The following is a 14,080-nucleotide window of genomic DNA, read 5'->3' as shown; positions in this document are numbered from 1 at the left end:
CTTTAGCCCATCCTTTACTATTTATGACCATTCATGTAAAAGTGCAAAACCATTCCCCTTTTTGGCTTCTCTATCTAAATAATGCATTGACAATTATAAAATGACTACAAGATTCCATTTTGATTTCTTGGACAATTAGGCCTTTTTAGGATTCATCTTCATGCCTCCCCATTTATTAGCTGTCCTGTTAGCTCTATGTTTTTGTCCTTCTGACCCATTTATATTCTTAGTATTATATGCCCTGTGGTTTGTACACCTCAGCGTTTTTCAGTTGATCAAATTATATCAGTCAGCAGCTTTAGAAAAAAGGATCTGGTTTCATGAAAAGGTAATTATGATATATTATTTTAAATTAATGTTGCAGCTGCTGATTCCAAGGAACGCCAAATCTGGTTGACTCAGCTTCAAGCATGTGCCAAGCACCATTCAGAGTCCACGGTAAGTAGCCTTTATTCAATAATCTTAATATAGCTATATATGCTAGTATGCACTAAAGCTTTGTTAGATGCTTTTAAGCAAGATATTTGATTAATGTTTCACTAATTGACGTCTGGAAGCTTATAATTCTAGAGATAACGTTCTAAATAAATTTGTATTTCGCTGTTTAATTGAATTCAAACATTTGCAAATGTTGTAGAGCTTTATCTAAACTAATGACAGTTTGTTTAATGCAGGAAGCCATGCCTTATCAATCTGTAATTTTTACATTGCATTTGCCTGGTATTGTAGCTCAGATCCATTAATTTCAATTGAACTGCAGTGAGTTACAGTACTAGATACAGCCACTATGACAACCCCTGGCAAAAATTATGGAATTACCGGCCTTGGAGGATGTTGATTCAGTTGTTTAATTTTGTAGAAAAAAAAGCAGATCACAGACATGGCACAAAACTAAAGTCATTTCAAATGGCAACTTTCCTGCTTTACGAAACACTAAAAGAAATCAAGAACAAAAAATGAGATAGTCAGTAATCGATACTTTTTTTAACCAAGCATAGGGGAAAAATTATGAAATCACTCAATTCTGAGGAAAAAATTATGGAATCATGAAAAACAAACAAACAAAAAAAAAACACTCCAAAACATCACTAGTATTTTGTTGCACCACCTCTGGCTTTTATAACAGCTTGTAGTCTCTGAGGCATGGACTTAATGAGTGTCAAACAGTACTCTTCATCAATCTGGCTCCATCTTTCTCTGATTGCTGTTGCCAGAGCAGCTTTGCAGGTTGGAGCCTTGTCATGGACCATTTTCTTCAACTTCCACCAAAGATTTTCAATTGGATTTAGATCTGGACTATTTGTAGGCCATAACATTGACCTTATGTGTCTTTTTTCAAGGTGTGTTTTCACAGTTTTTGCTCTATGGCAGGATGCATTATCATCTTGAAAAATGATTTCATCATCCCCAAACATCCTTTCAAATGATGGGATAAAAAAAGTGTCCAAAATATCAACATAAACTTGTGCATTTATTGAAGATGTATTGACAGCCATTTCCCCAGTGCCTTTACCTGACATGCAGCCCCATATCATCAATGACTGTGGAAATTTGCATGTTCTCTTCAGGCAGTCATCTTTATAAATCTCATTGGAACGGCACCAAACAAAAGTTCCAGCATCATCACCTTGCCCAATGCAGTTTCGCAATTCATCACTGAATATGACTTTCATCCAGTCATCCACAGTCCACGATTGCTTTTCCTTAGCCCATTGTAACCTTTTTTTTTTTTTTTTTTTTTTTCTGTTTATGTGTTAATGATGGCTTTTGTTTAGCTTATCTGTATGTAAATCCTATTTTCTTTAAGTGGTTTCTTACAGTTCGGTCACAGACGTTGACTCCAGTTTCCACCCATTTGTTCCTCATTTGTTTTGTTGTGTATTTCCTGTTTTGGAGACATATTGCTTTAAGTTTCTGGTCTTGGTGCTTTTATGTCTTCCTTGGTTTACCAGTATGTTTGCCTTTAACAACCTTCCCATGTTGTTTGTATTTGGTCCCGATTTTAGACACAGCTGACTGAACAACCAACATCTTTTGCAACATTGCGTGATGATTTACCATCTTTTAAGAGTTTGATAATCCTCTCCTTTGTTTCAATTGACATCTCTCGTGTTGGAGCCATGATTCATGTCAGTTTACTTGGTGCAACAGTTCTCCAAGGTGTGATCACTCCTTTTTAGATGCAGACTAATGAGCAGATCTAATTTGATGCAGGTTTTATTTTTGGGTATGAATATTAACAGGGTGATTCCATATTTTTTTCCTCAGAATTGAGTGATTCCATAATTTTCGCCCTATGCTTGGTTAAAAAAAGTAACCATTACTGACTACCACATTTTTTTTCTTGATTTCTTTTAGTGTTTCTTAAAGCCAGAAAGTTGCCATTTAAAATGAATTTCGTTTTGTGCCATGTCTGTCTCCTTCTTTTCTACAAAATTTAAACAACTGAATGAACATCCTCCAAGGCCGGTGATTCCATAATTTTTGACAGGGGTTGTATATGTGCAGAAATAATGTGCACAGCCCCTTCAGTCAGCTGATATGTTGGGGCGCTGAGATTTGGTTCCACACTGACCTTATATTTATGTCCTAATAATGTCCTGGGACACCCCTTTAACACATTGGCACATATAGATATAACTGCATGTGAGCATCGGGGTCCACATGTATGGAGCGGGCTCAGGAGCTGGGTCCACATGTATGGAGCGGGCTCAGGAGCTGGGTCCACATGTATGGAGTGGGCACAGGAGCTGGGTCCACATGTATGGAGCGGTCTCAGAAGCTGGGTCCACTTGTATGGAGTGGGCTCAGGATCTGGGTCCACATGTATGGAGCGTGCGTAGGAGCTGGGTCTACATGTATGGAGCGGGCATAGGAACTGGGTCCTCATGTATGGAGCGGGCGCAGGTGCTGGGTCCTCATGTATGGAGCGGGCTCAGGAGCTGGGTCCACATGTATGGAGCAGGCTCAGGAGCTGGGTCCACATGTATGGAGCAGGCTCAGGAGCTGGGTCCACATGTATGGAGCAGGCTCAGGAGCTGGGTTCACATGTATGGAGCGGGCTCAGGAGCTGGGTCCACATGTATGGAGCGGGCTTAGGAGCTGAGCTACTACACACATGGTAAATATCAGCTGTGTTACATAGCCAGCATCTGCCTGTTACAGTAGCAACTGGAAGAAGCTCTGATCGCTGCTGTTTAGCCATTTAGATAAATCACTGACAGCAGCATGTAAATGGAGTGAATGCCAATATGCTATTGGCCCCCTGCGATATGATTCTGAAGAATCGATTGTGTTACAATGGCAGTCGGGGACCTGCTGATTGCTTCCACTTCTGCGACCTTGGTACTCCTGAGAAGACCATTATTTACACTATCTACTGCAATAATACTGTATTAACCCCTTAACAAATGCCAATACACTTTTTAATGGTGGCAGTTAAGGGTACTTATTCTTCAGTGCCGCTTTTTAACGGCGTCGAGAAATAAGGTTATAGCGCCCCTCCAGCTTCGGAAATTCTTTAGGGTTCTCGGCTACAGGGTGTAGCTGAGACCCCGGAGAATATGATTTGCGTCAGTTTTTACCGTCCCCAATGTTGCTTTATAATGGCGACCGCAAAAAAAAAGTACAATTTCCTATTTATTTCTCTCTCCTCTGATATGATCTGGCACATCAGAGGAGAGAGAACTGGGGTCCCCCAAGCCCCCCGGTACCTTCAGCATCTTCTGCATCACCTGGTGATATCCCCCTGCCCTCAGCGTCTTCTTCCAGGAATAAAATGGCGGGCGCATGCGCAGTGCACTCGCAGAGAACTCCTGGTTGGCACCCAGAAACAATAGGAGATTTCTCCTATTTTTTCATTTTGATCACTGTGATAGACCCTATTTCCCTTATTTCCATTTTTCCATTAGGGTTAGAGTTGGGGTTAAAGCTAGGGTTAGAGTTGGGGCTAGGGTTAAGGTTGGGGTTAGGGTTGAGATTGGGGCAAAGATTAGGGTTAGGGTTAGAGCTAGGGTTAGGGTGGGGCTGGGGTTGGGGCTAGTGTTGGGCTAGGTTTAGGGTTGGGGCTAGGGTTGGGCTAGGGTTAGGGTGGGGTTGGGGTGTAAGGTTGGGGGTTGCGGCTAAAGTTGGGGTTGCAGCTAGGGTTGGGGCTAGTGTTAGAGCTAGGGATAGGGTTGTGTTGGGTTAGGGTTGTGTTGGGGTTAAGGCTGTGTTAGGGTTGGAGTTAGAATTGGGGGGTTTCCACTGTTTAGGTACGTCAGGGGGTCTCCAAACGTGACATGGCGCCCGCCATTGATTTTAACCAATTTTGTTTTCAAAATGTTAAACTGTGCTCCCTCCCTACTGAGTCGTCCCATGCACCCAAACAGTGGATTTCCCCCATATATGGGGTATTGACGTACTCAGGAGAAATTGTACAACAAGTTTTGTGGTCCATTTTCCCCTGAAACCCTTGTAAAAATAAAAGTTTGGTTCCAAAATATTTTTTTTTTGTGTGGAAAAAAAAAAAAAGTTAATTTTTTCCTTCCTAGTTTTTAAACTTCTTGAATATGGTTTTGCGCACCTTGAGGGGTGCAGTTTTTATAATGGTGTCACTTTTGGGAATTTTCTGTTATATTGACCCCCCAAACTCACTTCAAATGTTAGGTGGAAATAAGAAAAAATAAACATATCAGGAATTGCTGATCTCTCTAAATATAAAAATATTTAACTCTTATGGTAAGCTATGCAAAGAGAAAAAATTGAACCGCCAGAATTACTGTTTATTACTTGCCACACTTCTTTCTAAAAATGCAATGAAAAGCTATGAAAATGCTTTATGTACCCCATAATAGTATTAGTTTGTTCTGAAGTTTTTATAACCACTAAAATAATGGAAAAAACCTGTACGATTTCGGTATTAATCACATTGCTGAGTTATTTTTAAAGCACAATGAATGCTGTAAAAATGAAACCCAAAACATAATAGCGGAATTCCATTTTTTGCACTATTTCATACCAATTTTAACCCAATTTTCTGTGCATTACATTGTAAAGTGAATGGTGTTATTTGAAACTACTACTTGTTTTGCAAAAAAACAAGCCCTCATATGACTGTGTCAATGGTAAAATAAAACCATGATGGCTCTTGAAAGAAGGGGAGGAGAAAACGGAAGCACAAAAATGAAAAATTGCCTATGAAGTGAAGGAGTTGGTGGAGCTTACTGCATTATTGCATCTGATTTTTGTTGTTGCCTTTTATTGTCCCATTACTGCTAATGTCAAGGGAAAAAAGTATGATTTCATCATGCTCAATCCATCTTTAACATAGTACATAAGCAACTCCTTCCCTCTCTCTGTTACAATAAATTTGTGCCTTGAGGAGTTGGCAAGTTTATGGTGACGTAAGGAGAGAGCCGTTGGATGAAAGAGTGTTTGACATCACCTTCTCTCATATAAATTGCTCAGCATAAATGAGTACACCCCTTTGACAGGTCATATTGTAATCAATATCTCACTGAACACAAGAACAATTTCCAAAATTTTGTCAAAACTGAGATTCACAGAACATTTTTTTAACCAATATCGTGACAGTAAGGTCAATATTACTTTCTTTGCAAAATCTTCAGTTGTACTCAAAAAATGCATGCAAAAATGAATACACCACACAACAAAAACTGCATCTATTATTTTGTATGACCTCCATGATTTTTAAGGACAGCACCAAGTCTTCTAGGCATGGGATTAACCAGTTGTCTCCATATTGTAACATCTATCTTTTTCAATTCTTCATGAACAACCTTTTTTAGAATCTGGATTGAGAGTGATGCTCAACTTGTCTCTTCAGACTTCCCCGATTGTGTTTTTTGTTTTAAGTTGAAGAGAAATACTTAGCCACTGAATCACTTTCACCCTGTTCTTCAGAATTGAAATCACGGCCATAGATGTGGGTTTTGGATTATTGTCTTGTTGGAAAAGTGCACGTCTACCAAAGGCATGAAGTGATGGTAGCATCTTCTGTTTCAATATAGTATAGGAGCTAGAGAGCAAAAAAGCACAATAGGGTCTTAAAAGGTTCTGCTAGCCCGATAAGGCGGTGTGTACCCAACAGTTGGAAGATAGAGGTATGCAGCTTCTGTAGATCCACAGATCGTCTGACTGGTTCAATGGATACAGAGAAAATTTGCAGATTTTCCACTCTGCTGTTGGCTAATAAGATCCAGGATACACAGACTGTAAATAATGCGGTTTTATTAGTTATAGTTTTGAAGTTGACACATTTCTTCCTCAGGATATAACCACATGGGAGAGATGTTTTTCGGCAGCAGGGACAGGGAAAATGGTCTAAGTCAAGGGGAAGATGGATGGTGCGAAATACAGAGATATTCTTGAGCAAAACTTGCTTGTCTATCAGTGATTTGAGACTTCACCTTCCAACAAGTCAATGACCCAAAGCATACTGCTATGCTAAAGCAACACTCGAGTGGTTTAAGGGGAAAGGTGTAAATGTTTTGTAGTGGCCTAGTCATAGCCCAGGCCTTTAATCCAATTGAGAATCTGTCGTCAGACTTGAACATTGCTGTTCTCCAGAGGAAACCATATAACTTGAAGGACCTGGAACAAGTTTTGCCTTAAGGAACGGGCAACAATCCCATTTGGCAAAATGTAAAGGGCTCACAGAGACTTATCCAAAGCGACTTGCAACTGTAATTGCCACAAAAGTAGGCTCTACAAAGTACTGACTTTAGGGGGTGAATAATTTTTGTTATTTTGTCATATTTGCTGTTTCCTTCACAATAAAAGTAAAACTAAATTTAAATGCCATGCCCCCGAAGCCAACCTGTTTTATTGTTTGTGGCCATGCCCAGTCATTAGGCCATTTTGGGAGAGAATACGGCAATTTAACACTACACATCTGACAAATTTGGCTCCTAACGAACCCTTATAGGCCATATTTGGATACTTAAATCCAGACACATATATATCTGCTCTCCACGGGCCCGTAAACTATTGCACTTGGTGGCGGCGGCTGGTACTAAGGCCATTTTGCTGACGTGGATTCATGACCATGCTCTTCCCTTCAAAATCTTCTTAGAGAAACTGTTGTTTTTGCTTCAGATGGACTGTGTCGAGACCTCTTTGCATAAGGAGGGAAGGGTACAGGCCTTTTTGAAACTTGGGAAAGCTATATCTCTATGCTCCCACAACACATCCGGAGTGACATTCAGACTTGTTTCTGGACGACGATCTGGTATCAGGAGCTGCTATTATTGGGAGAGACACCTATATAGCGATGTCCTTAGGCGGTCCGCTAAGGAGAGACGCTGCTAGGTGTTGGGGATGTACTTTGGTGTTTGGTGGGTCCTGACTCCTGAGCTTGACGTTGGGCACATATGCTGAGTGTCTAATGGATAAAAACTGTACCTGTTTCTGTCATACATCCCTCTCCCTTCCTTCCCCTCCCCTTTTCCCTTATCCCCGGTTTTGTATTTTTTTTGTCCTCCTGTCCTGTGTACCACTACAACCTCCAATATAGAGGTATTGATATATATGCTTCAAGTAATGTCTGTATTACTGTATGTAGGTATAACAAAGTTTTTGAATTCAATAAAAACAAAGTTTAAAAAAAATAAATAAATAAAAGTAAATGTTCACAGTTGTAGGCATGTTCTTTACATGCACTGATGCAAACTCTCAAATAAACAGTGAAATTCCAGGTTGTGAGGTAGCAAAAAACAAAAATGCCTTGGGGGTGGTTGTGAATATTTTCGCAAGCCACTGTACGTTTCTTGGGGAACACTTATGGGGAATTCTGAAGAGACAAGTTGAGCATCAATCCATCCAGCATCCAGGCTCTAAAGGAGGTTGTTCTTTAAGAATGGAAAAGATAGATGTTGCAATATGTCGCTAACTTGTTTATTCCATGCCTAGAAGACTTGGTGCTGTCCTTTAAAGTCATGGAGAGAATACAAAATACTAGATGTCGTAGTTTTTGATGTGGGGTATATTCATTTTTTTATCAGTTTTACTCAAATTAGTTGAAGATTTTGTAATGAAAGTTATATTACTTACAGTTCATGTTACGGGTTAAGAAATGTTCTATGAGACGGTCTGGTCAAAATGTTGCAAATTGTTCTTGTATTTAGTGAGATATTGATTCAAATCTTACTTTAAAAAGGGGGGGGTGTACTCATTTATGTTGAGCACTGTATATGATTGCCTTTAGGGTCAGATTAATCTCTTAAAAACTAAAACTTTTTCTCACAATATTCAAAATGCATTAAATAGTAAAATTCCAGGTGATTTTTTTAGACTGATTATAGAGAGATATAGATAAACCTGTTATTATGCCTCATTATTATAAAGCATCCTTTTCTACAGAGATTAACAGGGATTATTCTTTCTTATCGGATTATACGTGAAATGTCAATTGTATGTGATTTAGATAACTGCTAATGTTTAGCAAATAAAACAGAAATAATTGTCTGATATATTCCTTACAGGAAACTAAATACTTCCTTCCATCAATGCCTTGAGTAGTTATCCAAACAGCCAGTCAGGTTCCATTTCTTATTTCTCATAGGATTTTTTTCCAAAAATAATGAAGAAATCTGGTTGTTCTTGGCAGCTCCTTTTTCTTCATACTAGTTTTGATGATAGTTCTCTAGTTGTACAGTATGTACTTTTAGAGGATTGTCATTTCTCAGAAAGTAAGGGTCTGATTGCAGAATTCCATGTGTTAGGACCCCCACAATTGTCGAGAATAGGGCTCTGAAATTCTCCTGCTGTAAGGCCTTATTGAGACGTCAGTGATTTTTCTTGCATGCAAAAAAGTTTCATGAGCTTTTTTTTCCTCATCCTTCTCATTTTAAACAGTATGTGAAAAACCTACAGCTCAAGGATAGCATTTGAGTACTTTCCGATGTATTTATTTATTTTATGGACCCCTAGTCTTGCATTGTTGAGACTTATTCTAGACTCGGGTCAAAACCGGATGTTTCTGAGATTTGTGAAGACCATTCAGTCCGCAAAAATCCATGGACATGTGAACAGTTCATAGATTATAATGGGTACAAGAACTAGCCATCAAAACCAAGGACAGAACTTATTCAAGAAAACTGACGTCTGAATGAAACCTTAGGATGGAGCATGCATTCCACCACTCTCTGTCTATGTGACTGCTTGAGATTGACTGGCAGACTGTTTCCCATTACACTGCCTTATTGCTTCTCAGACTAAATGCACACTGTGTAGCAGTAGTCTAGGACACTCCTCCTGCTCTTGCATTAGCCAGCTGCTCTTTTGATCATCAATGTGAATTAGATAATATGAAAAAGTGTAGCTGACGTGTTGGGTTAAATAAGAGGGGTCCAGGATTCTATGGGTCGTGAGCAGAAGTATGCAAAAGGAAGCCAGTAGGTAAGGTTTCTAAGCATTCCCCAGGTAATGTTATATGTCAAACTAGAGAGTCGCTTTTAATGTTCATGTTTGGTTCATTGTAATGAATGATAAGTTCAATAGAGTTCAGAAAAAAGATGATAGCTGAGCCTTGATCGCCTGACTAGAGGAGTCTTCTCTTCTGGGGGCAGTTGAGTGCCATTTGTGCTTACTAGGTCCTGCCACATCATGACATTGCCTAGTTACTAAACCGTACACAACATTATTTTGCTCATCGTGGGGCCTAGTAAATGCAAATGGTGCTTAGGATGTCGGTCACAAAGTGAAGACTGCCCTGGACCAACATCCAGTGTGGTACTTCATGGCAGCACTTCTGCAGCCGAAATCGTAGGCACCAGTTGAGCACTGACCACTTAATGGAGCGGTCTACCGTGCATGGTTCTCATTGGTCCTCTGTGATACGATCCCAGGGCACCGATGGATTACTATGACAGCTGGGGGTCTGCTGAGGGTTGCTGCCATCTTGATACTCCTGTGCAGTGATTTTCATTATATACAGCAATTATGCAAAATGCCTAGTCCATTAAAATATAAAATGAATTAATCAATTTGGTAAATGCCATGAATGGAAAAAAAATTATTAAAACTACTGAATTGTGGTTTTTCTGTCACCATACTTCTCTTAAAAATAAAGAAAAAAAAGACATTACAAAAAGATCATTTTGACATATGTACATCAAATTGATAGGAATAAAGCAAAATTTGTATTTTTTACAAACTTTGGGGGAAAAAATCTATTCAGGTTTGGTATCGCTGTAATTATACTGACCTTGAAACTCATATTCCAAGTCAACTTTTACCTTACACTGAATACCATCTCAACCAAACCAAAAGAATAATTGTGAAATTGCATTTTTTCACAATTTCACCCATATTGGATTTTTTTTCTACTTTTTCAAAACATTGTATTGTTAAATGAATGGTGTCATTCAAAACTTGTCCTGCAAAAAGTCAAGACCTTTATAAGGCTAGGTTCACGTTGCGTTAGGGCAATCCGTTAAGCGCATAGCGCTAGCGGATTGCACTAACGCAATTTTTTTTAGGGTTCGCGTTCATCGTTCCCGCTAGCGCAGATCCCCGATCTGCGCTAGCGAGGACCGGACCTCGGACGCTGCAAGCAGCGTCCGAGGTCCGTCACAAAAGAATGGCACATCGCTAGCGCGTGCCGAAAATGGCATGCGCTAGCGATGCGCTACAGAGACAAATCACATTGCTGTCAATGGGTGCGCTAATGGACCCGTTGCACTGCGTTAATTGCGACAATTTCGCCCCCTATCAGCCCCCTGATAATGTCTCACTGTCTGCAGTCTGCGATGAGGGGACGAGTCTTGTTCCCTGCTACTAGCCCTGCAGGGAAAGAGACATTATCAGGGGGCTGCCTGCTACTAGAAGCCAGGAGCAGACATAACATCCCAGAAGGGAGAGGGAGCAGTACCAGAGTCACACTGAATTGCAGGCACTGAGAGAATGGGAAATGGCACTGTTCATGTTAACTTTATTGTATATGAAGGCATGAACAATAGAATAGTTCTTGATCTCTCTAGAGCAGGGGTGGGCAATTAATTTTGCCATGGGGCCGCATGAGAAATTGGGATGGTTTTAGACGGCCGGACTAATATAATTACCGTATTTTTCGGACTATAAGACGCACTGGACCATAACGCGCACCCCAAATTTGGGGTGAAAATTGCAGAAAAAAAGATTTTTTATAAGATAGGGGTCCGTCTTATTGTCCGAATTTACAGTATCTTACCTGAAGGCTGGCGGTGGCAGAGCAGGGTCACAGGAGGCATGGTGTCGGCAGAGGTGGGGTGATGCGGTGTGGCGTGCACTTGAGCAGGGTCCCATCCTGCTTAGGTGGGAGACGCCACGGCCTGGTGTCCATGGGGGGGTTGCAGCATTGGTGTGGCGACGGCAGAGGTGCGGCATGGCGTGCGCAGGGTCCCTTCCACCGGTGAGGTGACGCAGCGGCCCGGAATGCAATGTGAGCAGCAGAGCCGGGTTGAATATCGGTGGCGCCGGGTTGAATATCGGTGGCGGCGGCCATCTTCCCAAGGCCGCGCGTGTGCAGATGGAGTGCTCTGCTTCACGGGGCTTCAGGAAAATGGCCGCGGGAGGCCGCGCGTGCGCAGATGGAGATCGCGGCCTCCATTTTCCTGAAGCCGAGATCTAAATCTGCAAACTCAGCTTCAGGAAAATGGCCTCCGCGATCTCCATCTGCGCACGTGCGGCCTCCCGCGGCCATTCTCCTGAAGCCCCGTGAAGCAGAGCACTCCATCTGCGCACGCGCTGCCTCGGGCAGATAGCCGCTGCCACCGATATTCAACCCGGCTCTGCTGCTCACATTGCACGTAACGTACGTATGATGCGTATGAGCTCGGGACCTTCACTCCAGCCGCCAGCGGTACTCCTCTGAAGCGTCTGCTGGCTGGCCGAGCGGTGCCGGGGGCGGCTCTCAGAAGTGACAGCTAGCTGGCGGGCCGTTTAAAATCATCATGCCCAGGTCTGCTCTAGAGTATACCTTTTTAATTGGGCTGATTCATTCACTGCAAAAGTAACTGTGCAGGTCTAATGCACTGACTGTTAGTAGTCTGGTGGAAGTCATCAGGTAAGTGCGGCTTCCTTTTTGTACTCACTTGTCTGGGCCCGTGATTATAGCTGCACCTGTGGTGGTGAATCTAAAACTACTGTCATTATATCTGTATTATAAATTCCGTCTACACAAATGAGAAACTTTTCCGCTATTTTAAGATTTCTCCTTAGATATTTTCTTCAGATTGTAGCTGACACTAGATGGTTTCTAGACAAGTACTCCCTGTAAATGAATGCCCAGCTGACAAGTGATTGATTAAATACCAAGTAAAGGCTTTCTTCATTCTTCAATGCACAGGACGGAACAAAGATTAATGTGATGCCGAATGCAATGTTTTCATCTATTTTCCAATTAAATGTTCATGCATTACAAAAATGTGTTAGATATGGCCCTTCATTTTATAGAGTACACACGCACGCGCTAACTCACTTATTTCATTTTATATTATTCTGAATTATTACACATTTTGATGGTCATATTAGTAGGAAGCAAACATTCAGGACTATAAAATGGATTGACTTATACATTCAATTTTTGTTTTAGGCAAGTCTGCAAACAAGAAATAATGTGTGTGTTCATTCATGTTTTTAAAAATGTCAATTTCTTATTTTGAAAAGCTTTCTTGGGGAAGGCCGTATTACACGTGTGTATGTATATGTGTGTGTGTGTTATTATCCTTCCATATCTACTGTATGTTAACAAATTGTCAATTTCAGCACTGAAGAATCATATTTATGATATTTAGCAGAGAGATGGTGACCATCATGCAGCAGCACGAATTCCTGTGATCCCCCACCATACAGAAACTTCCTGAGGAAGCCATAAATAGGCTGGAGCGTTGAAATTATTTCTATCTGTATTCTTTTGGATCTGATTTTTTCTTTCTCTCCGCTAAATATCATAACAAAATATATATTTTGAGTGCCGAAGTTGACAATTTGTTGATATATATATAGATTTTTTTTTTACTTCTGAGCACCTCACAATAATGGTGAGCGTCCCCTATTCTTTGATTGATATCTATCTATGTTGTCTGTAGATTATCTATCATTAACTTAAACGCCATCTACAAATAATTAGATTAGAGGAAATGGGAAATATCTGATTAGTGTGACTGCATTGAAGAAGGGGTGGAGAATCTCCAGCCCGTGGTCTGGTTGTTGTGAAGTGGTAATTCTTCACCATGAAAAGTATTCTGCGTTCATCCACCACTGTTGTCTTCCATGGACTTTCAGGCCTTTTTAAGTTACCAAGTGTTTTTTTTTCTTTGCAGAATGGACCAAACTGTTGATTTGGCCACTACTAACATTTCTGCTGTCACTCTGATGGATTTCTTATTTTTTTTCTTTGAACGCATGTTGTGGATTCACAGCAACAGCTTCCAATTGTGAATGCCACACCTGGAATCAACTCCAGACCTTTTAGCTCCTTAATTGATGATGTATTAATGAAGGAAAAGAGCATCCAGCCCATTAAAGATATTTTGAGATAATTGTCCAATTACCTTTGCTCCCTTGTTAACCCCTTTCTGACATCAGACATAATATTCCGTCCATGTGACCTGGGCCTATTTAACCATGGACGGAATATTACGTCTGAGCGATCACCCGCGCACTCGGGGGGGTGTGCGGGCGATCGTTGCTGGGTGTCAGCTGATTCTGACAGCTGACACCCGGCACTAGGTGCCAGAAGTGGTTGTAAGGGGTTACAGGGGACAGCTTGTACCCTGCACCTGCTTCTATGCCCCTGCTTCTATGCTGGTACATCTTATACGTTTGGTATATTACGAGATATATATATATATATATATATATATATATATATATATATATATATATATAGGCAATAAAGTCCACTATTTTCACTTTTTTTGTGTTTTGTGCTGTTTTCCTTTTTTTACTCTTACTATATATATATATATATATATATATATATATATATATATACAGTCATATGAAAAAGTTTGGGCACCCCTATTAATCTTATGCTTAATGTTTTATAAAAATGTTTTTTTTTGCAACAGCTATTTCAGTTTCATATATCTAATAA

At 40.6% G+C, this 14,080-nt stretch overlaps 1 protein-coding gene across 2 annotated transcripts in view; it reads left to right on the top strand.

The window, feature by feature from the left end:
* OSBPL10 (oxysterol binding protein like 10) overlaps positions 1–14,080 on the top strand; it is a 560,435-nt gene that overhangs the window by 168,579 nt on the left and 377,776 nt on the right. For both annotated transcript variants that reach the window (XM_077268966.1, XM_077268965.1), the window contains exon 3: positions 365–438. In XM_077268966.1, the coding sequence (XP_077125081.1) occupies positions 365–438 (74 nt within the window). The remainder of the gene's footprint in view (positions 1–364; positions 439–14,080) is intronic.

Source organism: Ranitomeya variabilis, chromosome 6 (assembly GCF_051348905.1).
Source record: "Ranitomeya variabilis isolate aRanVar5 chromosome 6, aRanVar5.hap1, whole genome shotgun sequence".
NCBI lineage: Eukaryota > Metazoa > Chordata > Amphibia > Anura > Dendrobatidae > Ranitomeya > Ranitomeya variabilis.
Note: the sequence above shows the minus strand (reverse complement) of the source record. Positions and strands in the feature narration are given on the sequence as shown.